Here is a 19,048-nt window from a genome sequence, read left to right as displayed (position 1 = left end):
TTTAAAATGCACTGAAACATGCTTTTCTCAAAAACCACAAGCTTAAATAGGAACACAGTAAATGGCTCCATCTGGTGGTGCAATGCACAATCAAACAACAGGCAAAATTACGTGTCTGTGTACTGTATGTATACCACTTACTTAAGAAAGGAAGAAAGAAAGCTTCTAAGGGTCTGACCAGAACATTACGAAACATGGAAATAGAGTTCCAGTTGGCCATCCAGCTCACTATTGCAATTATTTGGCCTTGAAACCGTCAAATGACCCTAATGTAAAGTAGATTTACTGCAGCAGAATAATGTTGACCTTAGCTGGTCCACAGAGCAGTTGAGACACTGACAAAGGTATAACCACAGGTTTATACCCTCAGCAGAACCAGCTTTTCTTCTATATCATCTCCCCTACACCCAAACAGTTTTGTCCAGCTTGTTTTACAGTACCCTCTATATCTGTATGCAACTGTTAGAATGCTGTGTAAAATGTAAATAAGAACAAAACGCAATGATTTGTAAATCTCCTAAACTCATATTTTATTCACAGTAGACTAAGATAACACATCAAATCTTTAAAATTAGATATTTTGGTATTTCATGAAAACTATTATCTCCTTTTGCATTTGATGGCAGTCATACATCTCAAAAAAAGTTGGAGTGGGAGCAACAAAAGGCTGGAAAAGTGAGTAATACGTAAAAGAAACAGCTGGAGGAACATCTCGCAACTGGTCAGCAACATTATTGGATATAAAAAAAACATCTTACAGAGTTTATCTGAAGTAAAGAAAAAGCAAACAAACAAAGAAAAATCTGTATCAACAAATTGTAAAAAAACAAAAACAAAAAAAAAGCAACAACAAAAAACATTAATATGTAAATAATGTTCCTCAATGTGAAACTGTGAAGACTAAAATGCCATCATCATCTATCTGGAGAAATTTCTGTCCACAAGGGACAAGGTTGAAAATGTTTGAGCCACAGGTGGTACTGTATTTAAAAAAAAAGGCCATATGCTCCCAGGGATGACCTTTTTCAGGCTTCAGACCTTGCATATTTGAACAAGACAGTACTAAGCCACATATTGCATCTATAAATATTTGAGGCATCATGAAACGAAAAATACAACAAAGAAGACACCGAACTGAAGAGTCCTGTGTCAAACAAGAATGGGACAATGTTCCTTTCCAAAAGGCACAACAGTTGGTCGCCTCAGCTCCCTGACATTTATAAGAAGAGGGGATGCTACACAGTGGTAAACACAGCCTTATCCCAGTTCTCTGAGACATTTTGCTGCCATCAAATTCAAAATGACCTTTTTTTTTTGGGGGGGGGGGGGTAAAATCATGGATGGAATATGAAATCACCATCCACTAACCAATTATTCTAAAATAGCATCCCATCCCTGGGGAGTAGGAGGATCTAAATGTTTTCAGTCAAGTCTAAAGTTTTTGTGTAACTTTGTAGCATCAGCAATAAATATAAATTATTACATGCCTTTATTTTTGTCTGTTGGCAGCAAACAATTGCACAGCAGTTTTACTGTCCCAGAAGCATTTAAATATGATCCTACAACAGGATACAGGACTGCATATCAAATTTGATATAGAATAAGCCTGTGCTTGAATTCTGTTTTTATATTGAAACTTTACTCTCAAACCCTTAATCCAATTTTGACGAGCAGGTGCATGCATTCATTTGGCGATGCACAAAATATGTAAAATGTTGTTCTACTTTATTCCAATTTGCTACAAAGTAACTGTGGGAAACACAGAACACACGTCAAGAATACTTGTTAAATCAGTCAAATGTTTCACTTTGATCTGTGACAAACTCAAGCGTCTCTCTTATTGGGACAGTACATTTTAATGGATCCAGGTTAAAGTTTTAAAGCTCTAATGTACAGCCTAGAAATGAACAGCAGCACTCGGCGATTTTACGCATCATTAACTGCATGTAACAGTGTTGGATTTTGCTGTTATGAGTTCTTATGTTCTTTATAGATGTTTAATCAACTTTTATCATCATCTAATAATGTCTGTGATGACGTGTAGATGGCACTTAAAGGGATCTGATCTGTAAAACGCCACTCTTAGACTGTTCAGATACTGATAACCAGCGCGTTCATGTAAACGCGCACGGGAGACCTTCTTGTGACCGCTTATCCTGATCGCCAGAGCGCAAAATATGCGCCGTTATGCTAAACTAGCTTAGTACCAACAGAGCCAAAGTCTCTTCTCCAGCCATCATTTGTGTGTTTGTGTGTGTGTGTGTGTGTGTGTGTGGGGGGGATCTTTGATCAACCTTTAACACGATTACGGTTACGCAATATTCAGACAGAACTGACGCTAATGTGAATGTGGTGCAATCCACACGATTCATAAACACGTGGACAGCCTTTGAAGGCTCGACAAAACGTGGTCAAAGCAGTTCCCAATTCATTTTTCGACGTTAAGACCAGCTGACCAGCGCTTGACGTGTGCTCCTCTCACGCGGCTCATAAAGCAAACTTTCAACCACTTTCATCATTAATGCTAAACACTGACAGAGATCCTTGACTCACCGGAAGAGGTTCAAGTTCAACAGCAGCATAAATACAGCGGTCAATACAGAAAGACATTTCCCCCCTCCCCACGGAAACATGGATACCGGGGCAGAGAGCGCACCTATTTCCTCATGGAGGGAATGTTTTATATTAAAGAGAATCCGCATGCTGGCTCCTGTTGGTTTCAAGAGCGAAATAAAAGAGCTGTCAAAACTTTCAGTACCAGTGGTAAGTACCCTGTATTTAAATAGACGCTGGTCAGTAATCAGTATAATAAAAAATAAAAACTTAAAATAATACATTGGCATTTGATTATGTGGATTAATACCAAGATTTTGACAAATTGACATTTTGGAACAAATTGGCCCCTCACGCTGTAAATTACTAGTTTTAAATAGCTGTTTTTGTTGCCCTGGCAACTTTAAATTAATTTCGAATTTCCTTATCAGATGATATCCCAGCTCATGAATTTTTCCTTGAGCCTTGTAAGTACAATATTTTGTGGCCATCTGGGGAAGACAGAGCTGGCAGGAGTGTCTCTGGCCATTGCAGTAAGTGAAATTCAAACACTCACCTTTTATTAAGTCATTAAACCAATAGAAAAGTGACATCCAATCCACAATGTTTTCTAATGTATTTCCAGGTTATTAATGTTACAGGTATATCTATTGGTAGTGGTTTGGCATCAGCATGTGATACTCTGGTTTCTCAGGTGCGAATCTTTGGTCCATCACAAATAATTTATCATCAGATACGATGGTGCTTAACAATAGTAATGGCAGACTAAACTGTTCTGTGCTTTTAGACCTTTGGAAGCCATAACCTGCTGAAAATTGGAGTTATTCTGCAGCGGGCCATCCTCATTTTGCTCCTGGCCTGCTTCCCCTGCTGGGCCATCCTTATTAACACAGAGCCGATTCTGCTGGCTGTCAGACAAGAACCAGAGGTGGCAAGGTCAGCCGTCACAATCCGCTCATGCTTTCTTGAATTTTAAAATGTGTGTTCATTTTGATGGGATAAAATCAATCTCTCTCGCTTTCAAGGTTGTGTCAGATGTATGTGAAGATCTTTATGCCCGCACTTCCTGTAAGTATGTCTAAAGCTAATAATAATAACACATGTGTGTGCAACACAAAAGCCACAAAATTTAACCAAGTGGAAAGTCATCGAAGTGGGAGAGAGGAACAGGCTGACATGCATCTCCTTGGAGGCCGACCTGATTATTCCTTATGTGTCCCTTTTATTAATGTTTTAAGATAGATTTAAAGTCACTCTTCCAAATAAAAATACACCTACAAAAAGGAGGCCTTGCTAATCCCAGACACAGAAATCAAATATCCCCACAGTAAAATCTTCTCCAAAGTGGGCTAACTAGTCAGCTAGATAAATTCAACCCTGTTTTTTAAGTAGCTAGTAATCGCGTTATTTTAAGTAGAAATCTATGAGTCTATAAAGTCTCTGCTGAACACTTACTTAGTTGGTTAACTTACCTAGTACAGCATAGCTCTACTTATTTTCCCCCTTGTACAGGTGTATTTGATGATGTAACAAGCTGTCACTACCAAACAGGATGAGTCCCAGTCTAATCACATTAGAATAAAATGTTTCAAATAATTGCAACTCAGACTATGTTGTTCTTTTCTTTCTGTTTTTATTTTTTTGGTGTGTGTGTGTTTGTGTGTGCCACAGGCTGCATTCATCTACTCATTAGAAACAAGATATCTGCAAAACCAGGTAAATATCTCTGTGATTATTTTGAATAATACAGTTTGGATCGCAGGGAATACAGATTGTGTTCTTCTTTTATCCACAAAATGATAGAGTGGATTGAATATACAATATGTGTCTGTAAGTGAGACTCCAGTCCTACTGGCTACAATGTTTAATGACTGATGGTGTCCACATACAGATAGCAAGGAGATCAGGGCTGCTTGAGCCCTTTCATGTCAATAAAACTATGATTCACTTCACTTGACAAACACTGCGAACTGCTGTTTTTGATTACAGGAAATCAGTCAGATATTTAATCATCCTTTTGTCTGTTGATGGAAAACTGTAGTGATGTCATGTACAGCGGGTAAAATAAGTATTGAACACATCACCAATTTTTTAAGTAAAATTTTTTCAAAGGTGAGCTTTTGACACAGGATAAAAGTATGAACGCAGGTTGTCTAAATGTTGTTCAGCAAACTTTAAACATGCTTCAACATGCTGTTTCTTCAGCAATATGTGGTAAGCATGCATACAGGGCACGGTGGTTGAGTGCATTACTTATTGATTTGAAACAGTTGTACCAGTTGATTAAAGGTCTTTCTGTAGCTCTCCACAAGTGGTGCTTGGCTCTTAGACAACTCTTCTGATAATTCTTTTCACTCCTCTGTCTGAAATCCTGCAGCTAGCACCTGTTCAATGTAAAAATTTTGTTCTTTCCTCTTCCAGATTATGGCCCCAACAGTGCTCATCGGAAACTTCAGTAGTTCCAAAATTCTGCTGTAACCAGTGTAATCAGTATGATTTGCAACAATAAGGTTGGGGGGGCTCGAGAGAGTTCATTAGCTTTACCCATCATGAGATGATTCTTGTGTGACACCTTGGAAATGAGATACTACTTATAAGCCATCAGTTGGGACTGAACCAGAAGTGACAGGGTTGATTTCAGCTGGTGTCATGACTGTCCATGCCTTTTTAAACCTCCCTTTCTTCATGTCTTCAGTAGTTTTTCCTTGTGTCATTTCTCATTGTTACACAAAACCGAACGCATGGACATCTATGGTTTGATTTCTTTGCGTTTGTTGATTGGATGGGTTGTTGCTGACATATAGTGAGAATTTCATGGCAATAGCAGCTTTACAAATATATTTACTTAGTAAATTGGTGACGTGTTCAATACTTATTTTACCCAGTCTATCTGGGCGGTCATTTCGCCATTTCCTAATTAAAATAAACTTGTTGCATTTCTGTTTTAGGGCATTATATGGCCACAGGTCATCACAGGCTTTGTTGTCAATCTTCTAAATGCACTCATCAACTACATCGTCCTCTTCCCGTTAAACCTTGGAGTTGCGTGAGTTTGTTTTATTGGATTGCACATGACTTCGTTAGTATCGTCTTTAGTGGTATCAACTGACAACATCACATATTGTATAACCAACATGACACATTGAAATAATCTTTACAGAGGTTCTGCAATAGCCAATGCCATTTCCGAGTTCTTAATGGCTGGAATCCTCTTTGCTTATATCATATGGAAAGGACTTCATAAGGCCACTTGGGGAGGTGAGTACTGCATATACACTGGATACTGGTTATTTTTAATATTAAGAGAAACCCAAATGAGTTTAACAATGATTAACAACTAACAGAAATCTTTATTTAACTATATAAAATATAAATTGTTTTTACACAATTACAAAATGAACAACTTGTTAGAAGCGTTTAAAGAAAACATAAACATGTCTGAGAAAGACTATTATTTTAACTATTGTCATGATGACAGCTGGATGTAGTGACTTTTAATGGAAGGGTTAGGTGGATGAGGTCAACAGATCACCAGATAAAAGTCCGAAGGTCGAAGCTGAAGTTGGACTGAACTGACGAATCAAGCATTTAAGAAGCAATAAAAAACAAAAAAACCTACAACCAGGTTACAAACAAAATGAGCAGAGTTATAACAAGTTCATGTTTATTTTCCCTTTAAGTGGACCTGTTTTATTTTACTTTATTTTCTGTTATTATACTGTGACAGTGGTGAGTGCTCACATTACACAGGGCTACTTTGAAAGACTAGGTAATCCCTGTAAGCAAAGCCCAGACTTCAGACTGCTCTAAATGCTCAACTTTTCAACTCTTAGATTTATATGATGCTAAAGAGAAGTGATTTCTTTCATACAGCCTGGGTGTAAATATGGTGATCCAAACCATCCGCTGTTTTAATCTAAGCAGCAAATCAGAACAAAGTTGTCCTTACAACGAGAGGAGCTAAAATGGCTTGTTTTTCAAAATGAAAAAATCCAAAGCAACAGACTGTGAGATGAGAACACCTAAAGGGAGCAAATAAAAAGGAGGAGACGATTAAAAATTTAAGCAAAGCCACATAAGCACACAAGTCCAAGGGTGTCATGTTTACTGCTGTGGCAGGCAGGATGAGGATCCAAACGCAGGACTCGAACGACGGGATGAACAAAGGAAGGCAGCTTTGTTGCGCTGAGATAAAACACTTGATAAAATAAATTTGTGAAAACCAAAACTTGAACATGGAAACTGGAAACTAGAGACTAAGGACAAAGAAATCCAGGCTCACAAATGAACCACACAGCACATGGGGTAACAACAGACAGAGAAAAACACAGGGCTTAAATACACAGAGGAATAACAAGGGAATGAGACGCAGCTGGGAGTAATCATGCATGACGAGACGGGAAGGAAGCAAAACTGAAAACACTAGCATAGGACGCGAGACTGTCAAAGTAAAACAGGAAACAAGAGACATTCACAAAGATACGGACTTTACACTGAAACAACAGAGGGAACATGGAGCACAGGAAGGGCACAGGGACAGAAACCTAAAGACCAGGGACTATAAATATAACATAAGCAGAAAAAAATAGAGAGAACCAAAACCATGAAAAATGACAAATCAGAGAATATAACGTAAACCAGAAAAACACAAACACTGGGTCACCGCACCCAGTACTATGACAAAGGGTAAAACTATAGAACTGGAAATTAGCGTATTGAGATTTGCTTTAAATCATGTGGTAGAAAAGCAGGTTGACAAATGATTTATTGATTTATTATATGACTACTGTTTGTTTTGAGAGAATTTTTAAAGTATTTTATTTCTTTTGCTTTTGTATGCACTTTAATTTAAATATACATTTGGAATTGCTAACATCTACTTTATAAACACTTACGCAGGTTGGTCTCGAGCGTGCCTCCAGGACTGGGGCTCATACATCCACCTGGCTGTCCCTGGCATGGTCATGCTATGTGTTGAATGGTGGACATATGAGATTGGAGGCTTTCTAGCAGGTAATGCCACAGGCCACTTTGGGATGCCTTTGTCTGTAGAAAAGCAGCTCTGAAATCTATCCGCTGTCTGCCATTGACAGGTCTCATAAATGAAGTGGAACTCGGAGCTCAGTCAGTTGTGTATCAACTGGCAAATGTTGCATACATGGTGAGCCCTTTTGATGTGAACAAACCCTCTGCACTGCCAAAAAACTTTATTCATAAAGAATTTTCTCATTTTACATCCATCCAATGTAACAACTTTTTTTATTTTTAGTTCCCTTTGGGTTTCAGCATAGCGGGCAGTGTAAGAGTTGGAAATGCTTTGGGAGGTGGAGAAACGGAGCAGGCCAAGCTGTCTGCTAAGATGTCAATGTTCTGTGCAGGTCAGAATGCATCAATGTTTATTTCTTTGCCGTGTGTTTTGTTTTTTTTTTCGTTAGTTTTTTGTCTAATATTCATTTGAAAAATATTTTAAAGACAGTCAATTAAAGGTAATTAATTACATAATTTAATGTTGCATAATTCCAATTTTGCTCTCCAGAAGGAAGCACAAAAGTAGCTTAGAAATTTTAAACAGTCTCCGTAATTATAAATGTTAGCAGAAAGCGTGAATATTTTCACTTCTCTTTACCTACCTATGATGTGCCCTCAAGAAAGGGTTTCGATCCTATAAGGAAAAAGACTGTTAAGGCATGTTGCTCCCGAAAAAGGTAAATCTTTAATTATATTTCTGTCTTTACTGCAGTGTCAGTGTCTATATGTTTGTCAACTCTCATTGGAAGCCTAAAGGACCACATCTCTTATGTTTTTACATATGATGAGTGCGTATATAATTTTATGTTTTTTTTGTTTGTTTTATAAATCACAGCAGTTGTTACTTTAAAAGAAAAAAGAAAGGAAATACCAGCATGGGTTACACTTACACATGCAATTTCAGTATCGAGTCTAGGGGAGATAGCAGGCCTCATAAACGACCTTTTACCCTTACATAAGTTACTGTCATCCTTCGCTTACATAAGCTCTCTTATACTGAATAGACACAAAGGTTTATGGTAGCTGCACTCAGCTGTGCTGATAATTATTTACATATTTCTCCTGTTCCTAAGACAGCATAATTGTATAACGTTGCACAAGGCTCAAATTACACAAAAATATGTTTTTACAAACTCACCAGTCTCACTTTAAAAATTTAGACTCTCTTCTTTCAGACAAATCAGGCAAAGGGTTTCAGATGTCCTATCTTTTTATGCACCTTTCATTCTACTCGATGCAACATCTGTGAGTATCTGCCATACCCCAGAAACATCCCATAAAGTATGTGTTTGTGGGTCCTTAACCATGTCTTTATCCTTTTTGCGTGACTAGGCTGCCGTGTGTGGCATAATAAGAGGAGCAGGTAAACAGAGAGTTGGAGCTATTTGCAACATTTTGGGATATTATGGTGTTGGCTTTCCGATTGGAGTGTCACTGATGTTTGCAGCCAAATTAGGAATCAAGGGTGAGATGTTTTCAACCATCAGCTGTTTGTATCCATGTTATTTTTGTCCCTACAGTTCTTTTTTTCATTTGATTTCTACCACAGCATCAACATCTCCTTCCTCCTCTTAAAGAAAAACATGTTTTGTTTTCCTCAGGTCTGTGGACAGGCTTGCTAACCTGTGTGTTCCTGCAATGCTCATTCCTGATTTTCTATCTAATCAGAATGAACTGGAAAAACGTCACAGTTGAGGTTTGTGTTTAAGGATAAATATTTAATTTTCAGCAGTTTTCGGCTGTCTCTTTATGATTAAAGGATCACGCATTGATTCGTCTTGCAGGCTCAGATCAGAGCAGGAGTGCATGTAAGCTCCACAGACACAGGTAAGGGGCAGTTTTCACAAATTATTTAATTTGGCTGAAGAGCAAAAGTGTTTATCCTGTTCATCACGAGAAACAAAACAGTTCTGTGTGGAAGTAGAACATACAGAGTTTAAAAGATACCTTTAGAAGAATATTTAATGAATCTTGTTTGTGTATTTGAATTATGTCTCTACATCATTCACAAAGATTTTACAGACTCTTGTGTCCCCAAATCTTCAATAACCACATTGTGGACCCAAAAATGACGCAGGATACATTTGTCGCAAAACCTGCGACAAATGTATCCTGCGCCACCAGAAATGAATTATGTTGTTGTTAGTTTGATTATTGCAACAATGTCTCCATATGTATGCGCAAACTACCTTTGTCATATTCAAGCCACAATAAAATGTGTTGAGTGCGGAAAGGTTAGGACAGCATTATGTCACCAGTAACAATTTATCTTTGACAATAATCCTAAAAGTGTCATGCTTTAGTTGCTGTAGACAGGGTAAACTAATAAAAGCACAATCTACATGTAGAAGTAACACTTTTAAAGGTCTATAACATATTTTATAGCTATTTTATTATTGTTGTTATTTTGATATGTTTGTATGTAGTAAGTGTCCTTACTTTTGTTTTGTTTTTTAATCATGCAAGGTCTAAAAGTATGAAATGCTCAAAGTCCAAATTGTTGTCTGCAAATTGGTATTTGCTAAACAATCAGAAACCAAGATCTTCATATTTTTTAAATGTCCTTTAACATCTTTAACTTCAGTCTATGGCAACACTAAAAAAGCACTCAGTTGGATCAGCAGATAGAACCATAAAAAAACTAACAAACAAAAAAAAACAATTCAGAGATTTTAGATATTGATTATACAGCAATTAATATAGAAAACTTCCAAACTGTGAACAATATTTTGAATAACAATTATAATTTCATGATCCCTAACATGGAACATTTGCATATATTTATGTCCAGGTACCCAACTAGAAGACCCTGGTAACTCAGTGGGTCAAGCAGACACCATTGATCTGATGGATGTTGAGGTGGAAACAACAGTGAGGACAGCTGAAGGAGAGCTCTCTTTCAGGACTCTGGTTCTGCGTAGAGGCTTGGCTCTAGCTTTCATGTTGTTCGTCTTGGCTGTTGGTATTATTTTGAACCTACTTATCACCAACTTGGCTACCTGAACATGAGTAATGTCTGTCTCGTTCAGTGAAATAACTCCAGAGTCTCCAGTGCTGCTTTTCTGGGAGGTCTCAGTAATATGCTAGCATGTGCATTACAAAGCAGACAGTAACGGATGGCACAAGCAGGCACAAAGGCAGACGAGCAGGAAATGAATGAATGGTCTCTTGATTAATCAACGAACGAGCATTATATTACTCTTAAACATGACGAGTATATGGCGAATTTGCCTGTGTTCAGTTTACAACACCTTGCAGAGACAAACAAGTCAAACTAAAACTGGTTTGAGAAGGTAACCTCAGATTCTCTGTTCTTACAACATTAAACAGAATCATTGCAGTTATCTATTGTTCACTCTGACTCTTCATCTGGCACCAACATGGTGGAGAAAATTTGATCAGGAGTATATGTAGTGTTGATCGAGTCCACAGTAGAGTTGGTCTCGGGCAAAGGCACAAGGAAGTGAACACCTGCTCCCACAGCAAGAAGTGCAACTGCAGCAAACATAATGAGGCCTCGCCTGAGGATCAGTTGGGTGATGGAAAGGCGGCTGCCCTTCAGCTTCTGTGTCACATCTCGATCCTGCACCACAGTGCCCCTGTCTTGGCACTCAGTGCTCACAGACATATAGCCATCCATCAGCTAGGAACAATGAAACAAAAACACCAGCAGGTTGGTCACACTGCTGTGGTCATAACCTGTGTGCATGAAGTATGTGTATGAAGGACGTGCTGTGCTCACTGCAATCATGCAGAGCAAAGAAAAGGAAAAAAAAAACATTTGCAATCAATCCAGCATATAGAACAGTGTGAAAACTGAGCTTTTAGCACATAGGGATTACTTACTCTTTGAAAATCTGGCCATGTTGAATATGAGCATCCACCACTGCAATAGTATATAGTACTCTGCGAAAATCTAATTTCTCCACTTTTTAAAAATATTTTGCTGGGAAAATGGGTACAGATACAGTTTAAAATCCATTCTTTGCTAATTTATCTGTTGTGTTGACACAAGACTAAAAAAAGTTTCCTTTTAAAGCTTCCATGATTCATAGGTAAGTGCTAAGTGACTTAGCAAATACAAGGAAATCATTCCTCTGAAAATGGCCATGTACAAGGACTGAAATGAGTAGAAAAGCAGGTCATGTCAAAAGAGCAAAGGGTGGCTCAGGTTTTTGCACAGTACTATATATACGTCAGTAATGGAAGAAAACATAATATAAATGTAATCAAGAACGGTTTAAGAAAAACAAAACTATGTCAAGAAATTTAGATTAATTGTTGCTATTGCTGACTTTAACTGTTACATAGACTCACATTACTTGATGTTTCATCTTGGGTGCTGTTATCCACAGTGCCTGTCACGGGAGCTCTTCCTAATAACGAAGGATTTTTCTGAGCCCGTTTCACAGCCTGTAAATATGAAAAGTCAGTGTAAGCAATAGATTTATTAATATTTTTGGGTCTTGGAAGCTAAGTATAAACTGATCTCCAATTTGAGGCACAGTATCTTTATTGGTTGTTTTCATATGATACCTCCTCAGTGATTTGTTCCCAGTTCAGCTTAAAGATGACAATAATGTAGAAGGTAGATTGTAAAATGACACAAACAAGCAGTCCAAGCCAGAAACCTGCAGAGAAAATGAGAAATTACTTAAGTGCAAGGCAAGCTTCACTTTAAAAGCTCATTTTAGTAAATTACAAAAAAAGCATCACTTTGTGCAATTACCCAACACTCTTAGTTTTGCAACGAATGTCAACGTGATACTTAGAGAAAGCCCTATGCAGTAGTATCCAATGAAATTAGCCACAGCTGGAATCTTCTGTTTCCCTGTGCCTAAGAAAATGCCCGTGCACACACACTTGGATGAAACAGAGATAAACTTTATATTAGATTTACTTGTCATGCTTTTAGGAGCATACACGCGCTGCCAAGTGTAACTAAAACTCACCACGAGACCATCAAAGAACTGAAGGAAACAGTAAGCATTCATCAGCTGTGAGACCAGACCTATGATCTTCCTGAAAGAAAAAGGTTTAATTAAGGTTTTGCACATCCTTGCCAATCTTTGAATGCAATAACAGTGTTTAGGAATATTACTGTTAGTGAAATGTGAATGCAGCTGAACTCACTCATCTGACGTGAAGATGAAGCCAATCACTGTTTTGACGGAGCCAAGGACAAGGCCTTCTACAACTGCAATGCTACCTAGAAAACAAGGGCTCCAAAATCTGTATAACGGTAATAAAGTTATGGGAAACGAATATAAATCACGATACATTTCTAACTGACCTGCAAGAGTCAGGGACATCTTGCTAGTTAGGAGTGCTCTGCCGGTGTCTCCTGCACCAAGAGCATTACCCACCCGGGCACATGCCGCAGCTTGAATACCAAGAGGGAACTATGGATTCATTATTATGAAAAAAGTATAGGAGAAAATTTGCTCTCAGGCGGTTCAAAGCAACCAAAATAATATTTTGAAGGGAGAATTTAATTCTCTGATTTGTAGTGATTAAACTATACCATATATGTTATGACAGTCACCATCATGACAGCGTGCTGGGCTGCCAGCTCATTTTCACTCAGCATTCCTGATTGTTACAGACAAAGAAGAAAGAGCAGGCATGATTCAAATATTTTTTAGCTGATCTATGATCATCTAAAAGAAAAAAAAAAAAGGATTACCTGCAAAGAATCCCCCAAACTCATAAACCCACCACTCAAAGCATTTCATTAATGTACTGGGAATAGCCAGCTTCATGTAGGAGCCCCAGTCCTGCAGTGATTCTACAGACCAGCCTGCAGGGGGCGAGAGACTCTCATTTATATAAAACTAGGGAAAAGAACAAGATGGTGCACGAGATCATCACTGTTCTCAGTATACCTCCCCATGTTGTTACATGAAGCCTCTTCCACAAAATGTAAGCAAACAGAAAAGTACAGATGTAAATCTGAGACAGAGTATTTGCAGCTGCAGAGCCACTGCAAGACATTTGGGTTGATATCAGTGTTAAATTCTCTTATTCAGAATTAAAGCATTTGAAGTGATATGAGTGTGAGTTCACATACCTAACACCCAGATCCAGCCAGTGAATAAAAATATAGTTTGTCACCACATTTGCAATGTTTGCCAGAGCAGCACTATACATTTGTGGCAGTATTATTCCCTGAGAATACAAAATGTAGTCAGCGTGATTACATTTCCTTTTCCACCAAAATTGTAATTAGTTTTAGAAACATTCACGATATCTGTAAAACCAGTACGGGATCGGAATAGAGAAATGGACCTGGTTCTGCAGGTAAGACACCTGAAGATGATGTAGAAACATTGCCTACGGAAGAATAATAAATTATTGCACAGCACAAAAAAAGTCAAACATTGGTTTTGAATGTTTGTATAAAGGTTAAGGAGAAAAGCAGCGACTCACTGGTACAGCAGGCAGGAAGGCAGTAATATACAGCTGGGCTATTCTGAAAGCAAGAAGTGCATGTGAGTACATCTAGTACATTTTACATTTTAGTTTATATGTATTCATAAAGGCCTTTTCAAAATAAAGTTGTACTGAACTACACAAACAATTAAAAATAAATAATTTCAGTAGAAACAAAAGCAATTTCAAATTGAAGAGAAACCAGTACTCATGCAATCTTACACATTAAAGAGGTTGCTTTGTTCAATAAGACATTAGTGGGTTAAAAAAGCCAAAAAATAAAAATGCATTTAGAAGAAACCTGAGGTCATTAGGCAGAGGCATCAGGCATGTCTGAATATTTCAGGCAGCAGGAAGTTTCATATGGATACAGCAGCTTAGATATGCAGACAGGTGCTTAACAAAGTTAGGCTTCAAAAATGAGCCGTAAAATCATTTCTAAGGCTAAAAGGTCGGAAGTGAAGAGCTGTAAAGACTGATTTCATCTGGTCACTTATTTTGTTAAAAGCCTGGCAGCTGCAGTTTGAATTATTTGTATCTTATTTATGTTATGACGATGAATAAAGTACATTACAGTGGTCAAGTCCAGAGGACATAAAAGCATGGATGACCTTAATCGAAATGAGATAGGAATGATATCTGTCTAAGCGGAATAAAACAGGACTGCATAACTTTAAACACCTGCATATAAAAGAGAGAGCTTGGACCCAAAATTACCCCAGGTTATGAGTCTCTCTTCAGACATTTTTAAATACTGTAGGAGACCCAGATTAGAAAAAAGATCAAAAGTGCTGCTAGTGCTGGGGGACGAGGGTGTAATTATAATTACTTCAATTTTATGATCATTCAGGTTTAGAATGTTTTTAGACATCCAGTTCCTAATTCAGCTAGACGGGACCTAATATGTGAGATATCAGCGGTAACAGGTTTTAATAGGACATAAATTTGTGCCTGCATAGCAGCGAAAATCAACTCCATCCATTTGAATGAGAAGATGAGGCTTTGTCAGTCATTACAGAAAATTACTTGTTTGATAGACCTGACATAAACCAATCCAGCGTCACATCACTGATACCAGCACTGTTCTTTAGACTGACTGAATTAAATGTTCTGGTCCACAATATGCAAGGCTGAGATGAGGTCAAGGAGAATGAAAATAGAGAAGAGCACAGAGTCAGCAGCGAGCAGCAGATTGTTTGAGACCTTGACAAGAGCAGTTTGAGCATTGCTAGTGAAGCTCCTAAGACATATTTGGTGATTCCCTGAATAAAGCAAAAAGTTAATCAGAATGACTGTGATGGAGTTCAGATCGATGTTCCCTCTAAGCTGCGCGCGTGCGCAATTGCGCACTGCTGGCACGGTCTCTGCGCACAGAAAATCTGTGTTGCGCACAAAAAAAAAATCTAACCTGAATTGAAATTACAATTAAAACTTAAACAATTCTGTTTTGCAGTGTTAGTCAGTAAGTGACTGCCTGCTCCCGTATGGGATTAGAACGATCCCACCTTAGCCCATAGTCCAGCCAATAATGCGATCCACATTCGTATATACGCAGCTAATGAACGTCGTTGACAGGCTATGACAGCGTCCTTATGTGACGACACCGGTGTTTTAGCTAGCAAAGCGGCGTGGCCGATGTGGAGTGAACCCACGTTAATGACAACGTGTACAACCATTGGAGATGTGAGCAGGACAGACGGAACAATTGACGGAAAAAGTGTTGACTTTATACCAGTTTTTAAATTGTGTTGATAGGCCACGTAAAACCAGAGTTATGATAAAAATAATCAAAAAATGATATGGCAACATGGCATTTAGTTATTTAGGAAGGGGGGAAGTTTTAGGAATGGCGGCGGTGTTTTAAGATGTGAGAGATCTTGTGTAGTTAGTGTGCAGTGTAGTCAATAGTTTTGTTGTGTGTGTCAGAACAATGAGACGACTACTGAATGTTACAGGTGTTACAGGAGTGATACATCTCCTGTTGTCAGGCCTGCAGGTATCAGGCTGTTGTTCTCCTTCATCTCATAGTGGACAGAAATTATTTTTTGGAGTGGCAGAAATAATTTGTGTGGCATCAACTTTGATGCAGAACACCTGATTGTTCTGTAAATAGTTTGAAATGTTTATTTTAAAAAACGCCTTGGCTGCATTTTTAGGTAGACAGCTGCAAAAAACTTTGTTGTTTGCATAACTCAGTAACTTTTTTGAAGAAGTAACTATTTAATTAACTGCCCAACATTGGTCATTATATACTGTATTTTGCAGACAGAGAGTTACAGGACTCTCTCCCATACCACAGACTCATACTCATAATCAGTTGGTCAAGTTACTTGAAAAAAGTAATCAGTAACTAATTACTGATTACTTACTTAAAAGTAATCAGATTACAGTAACGCGTTACTGCCCATCTCTGCTCATAATACAAGTCAGAGCTTTATATATATATATAAAAAAAGAAAGTTGTGTTTTCAAAATTAGAGTTCAAGTTATTTTTACTTCCAATAGTTTTAACATACTACACAGGTCATGAACAAGATTTTTTAAAATTTTCATTGTAAGTGGGCTAAAGCAGTTAATTAAAAGTAGTCTAACATAAATGCTGTAATTTGATTATTTTAATAAACCATGTAGCTTGGATGGATTCGATGCTGGCGTGACCAGAGTGCACACGTCTGCTGTTGCTCACAGTGGTCCAACTCAGGGAGTTTGTGTTCGCTCAGACGCATGAAAAATTAGAGGGAACATTGGTTCAGTTTTATACGATTAGTTGAGATAATTTTGACATTCACTTAATTTGTATTGTGATTCTGTTTAGTGAATCTTTGGGGACCAGAAATGGTTTTAATGCACAGATGTTATTCCTGAGAAGATCAGGTTTCATGTTTAAATGTACCCATATCTATGCTAGTTGTAGCAATAATATTACAGTATATTTGCTGCTGTTAGTTACCTGGCCACCTCAGGGTCCTGGCCCACACATAATAGGATGGCCTGAGCATTAATGAGGAGACCCCAGCAAGGCAGACAGAACAACAAGAGGATGATTATGCCCCGCTGAAGGATCACGCCCACCCGGAGTAGATTTTTAGCACCAAAAGTCTGTCAGGATAATGAACATTTTAAAGATGGCAGCAAGAAAAAAGGGAAAGCAAAAAATTCCAGTGTATGATATCATCATGTCGACTTGGTTTTACAGACCTGAGACACCAAAGTGTCACATGCCAGTCCCAGACCATATCCTGTTGCTGCAGTGGTAATATTAATTGTCTGAAATGAATGCAAACTATTATAAGCAAAACTTGAGTGATTCTTAAGAGCAAGTGTCAAGTGCTGAGCATAGATTAAATCATAAGTGTTGTTGCCGAGTGATTACGAGACAATTATCTTGCTGACTTAAGTAACAATTCCTTTTCTTCCATCAGCATCCTCGGAATTACTTCTTCATTTAGTGCATTTTTCGAGTAAGCTTCAAAACATCAGTGGAGCATACAGATGATGACTTACAGCAGAAGCTAATCCATAGCCAGCCATCACGTCATTTCCCAGACGGCCACAGAACATTGTAACCACAAACGGAAGCATGTAATTGAGGATTCGAGAGAGCAGCTAGAAAGACAAATACCAAAAATGTTGCAGGAGTGATACCAGTATCACATGACAAGTAATTTAAAAATATACCATTACATACTGCAATTAATTATCGTGGTACACAGATTTCCTGACAAGTTTATTTCCTGCAGTTTGTAGTCATTATTCAGCGAGTAAAAAGTGCCAAATTTTGTTTCAGTTTTAGTGTCACATCTGTGAAAGTGTGTTTTCCTGACATCTTAAACTTTTTTTTTGAAAAGAAAGACTGTCATCAGTCTTCTGTTGTATCATCAGCAAGGATAATCTCCATCTACGTGGTCTGTTAAAGAAAGATCATGGCACGTGAGCAATCCCAGTACTTACCAGAGGACCTGTCATCTTCAGGATGTGGTACAGTTCCTCTCTGTGGGCCACAGGAACCCTGTGGCACACCCGTCTACAACAAAAACGTTTGCCGCTGGACCTCTCCATGTCTGCAGCCCCAGATGCTAATGTATGTTCTTCCACTAAAATCTTTCTCTATACTCTCACACAGTCATCTTAGTTGCACTCCAGGATGCTGCAAAGGATGCAGCCACAGCTGCCTTGGAGCAAAACAAAGTCCAGCTGAAACAACACAGATTGTGAGAAGGAAGAGAGAAACACTCAGCAACCACAACAAAGGCAAAGATGGGGGTGAGGACTTGAAAGCAAGAATGTTTTGATCTGGGTGAATAAACGTGTGTAAAACACAAGTAACTACCTCTAGTTGTGGTCAGCTGAGGAAATTTTACAAAAATAATAGCATCAGGATTTTAGAACTGCAAAGATCAAACATTCGCACAATGGTAGACCAAAAAAAGGCCATTGTTGGAGAAAATCTGATAATGTAATCTCTTGTAGTATTTCACAGACTTCTTAAACAATCCAGCATCCTAGAAACATGAAATAGCTTACTTAATGCCTTCTCAAGCCAAATTGAAAGTGGTAATTAAGAACTCAACCATCAAAGAGGTGTTAACAATAGAAAAGGAGTAAAGAGGGAAATGTGATCATAAAATAAACATTTGTGAGTGTCTTGGGGAAGGATGTCCTTTTAATACCTTCATTAATAAATCTCTTAGAGACTTGACACACAAAAACAAGTGTATGATTGTAGTTGCACCTCCACATTTAAAAGAGCTGGTTGAGATGTCTTGGACATATGATCAGGACGTCCCCCTTAGGACGTGGGGTGAAGTGAGGTTTTTCAGGTATGTCCTACCAGGAGGAGGCCACACAGCAGAACCAAGAGGTGATAAAGAGATTATTTCTCAGAGCAGAGAAAGATCAACTAAGGTCTCCATAACCCAGAGCTACTATAACACTCGAGCTACCTAACATATATGAGGGTGAAGGCTTTTAGGGGGACAAGTGCATACTCTTAGAACAGGATCCAATAACTATTTTTGAGATAGAAACATTTCTA

At 38.2% G+C, this 19,048-nt stretch overlaps 2 protein-coding genes across 3 annotated transcripts; one reads left to right on the top strand and one right to left on the bottom strand.

Annotated features, from left to right (window-relative positions):
* Position 1: 1 nt before the first annotated feature.
* slc47a3 (solute carrier family 47 member 3) lies at positions 2–10,925 on the top strand. The gene is made up of 17 exons (XM_084950476.1): positions 2–2,763; positions 2,985–3,086; positions 3,179–3,247; positions 3,341–3,489; positions 3,579–3,621; positions 4,225–4,269; positions 5,502–5,599; positions 5,714–5,811; positions 7,453–7,566; positions 7,647–7,714; positions 7,823–7,931; positions 8,294–8,369; positions 8,757–8,826; positions 8,914–9,046; positions 9,183–9,277; positions 9,366–9,408; positions 10,373–10,925. Exons 1-17 carry the CDS (start codon positions 2,632–2,634, stop codon positions 10,582–10,584), a joined length of 1,656 nt encoding a protein of 551 aa, XP_084806602.1. The 5' UTR covers positions 2–2,631; the 3' UTR covers positions 10,585–10,925.
* On the bottom strand, positions 9,417–18,195 carry LOC146373521 (multidrug and toxin extrusion protein 1-like). 2 transcript variants are annotated; one of them, XM_084950472.1, is made up of 17 exons: positions 17,965–18,191; positions 17,518–17,619; positions 17,212–17,280; positions 16,964–17,112; positions 14,011–14,053; positions 13,870–13,914; positions 13,652–13,749; positions 13,467–13,564; positions 13,268–13,381; positions 13,106–13,173; positions 12,875–12,983; positions 12,715–12,790; positions 12,534–12,603; positions 12,311–12,443; positions 12,118–12,212; positions 11,899–11,994; positions 9,417–11,224 (listed from the first exon to the last, which is right to left on the bottom strand). In XM_084950472.1, exons 1-17 carry the CDS (start codon positions 18,070–18,072, stop codon positions 10,934–10,936), a joined length of 1,764 nt encoding a protein of 587 aa, XP_084806598.1. In that variant the 5' UTR covers positions 18,073–18,191; the 3' UTR covers positions 9,417–10,933. The 2 variants fall into 2 exon arrangements, with proteins under 2 accessions (XP_084806598.1, XP_084806597.1); XM_084950471.1 differs by having other exon boundaries at positions 12,311–12,603; positions 17,965–18,195.
* Positions 18,196–19,048: the final 853 nt, after the last annotated feature.

This window comes from Perissodus microlepis, chromosome 14 (genome assembly GCF_051167445.1).
Source record: "Perissodus microlepis isolate ML-2025 ecotype Zambia chromosome 14, ASM5116744v1, whole genome shotgun sequence".
In the NCBI taxonomy this organism is placed as follows: Eukaryota; Metazoa; Chordata; class Actinopteri; order Cichliformes; family Cichlidae; genus Perissodus; species Perissodus microlepis.
The sequence above is the reverse complement of the archived record's forward strand: the minus strand, read 5'-3'. Positions and strand labels throughout refer to the sequence as shown.

Excerpts from the sequence above, each read along its gene's own strand:
- slc47a3 (XM_084950476.1), top strand. The coding sequence starts at position 2,632 with ATGGATACCGGGGCAGAGAGCGCACCTATTTCCTCATGGAGGGAATGT. Across the intron at positions 5,600-5,713 it reads CCGTTAAACCTTGGAGTTGC|AGGTTCTGCAATAGCCAATG; the intron begins GTGAGTTTGTTT and ends TAATCTTTACAG. Across the intron at positions 9,278-9,365 it reads GGAAAAACGTCACAGTTGAG|GCTCAGATCAGAGCAGGAGT; the intron begins GTTTGTGTTTAA and ends TTCGTCTTGCAG.
- LOC146373521 (XM_084950471.1), bottom strand. The coding sequence starts at position 18,072 with ATGGAGAGGTCCAGCGGCAAACGTTTTTGTTGTAGACGGGTGTGCCAC. Across the intron at positions 12,984-13,105 it reads TGACTGTCATAACATATATG|TTCCCTCTTGGTATTCAAGC; the intron begins GTATAGTTTAAT and ends ATGAATCCATAG. Across the intron at positions 11,225-11,898 it reads AAGATGAAACATCAAGTAAT|CTGATGGATGGCTATATGTC; the intron begins GTGAGTCTATGT and ends CATTGTTCCTAG.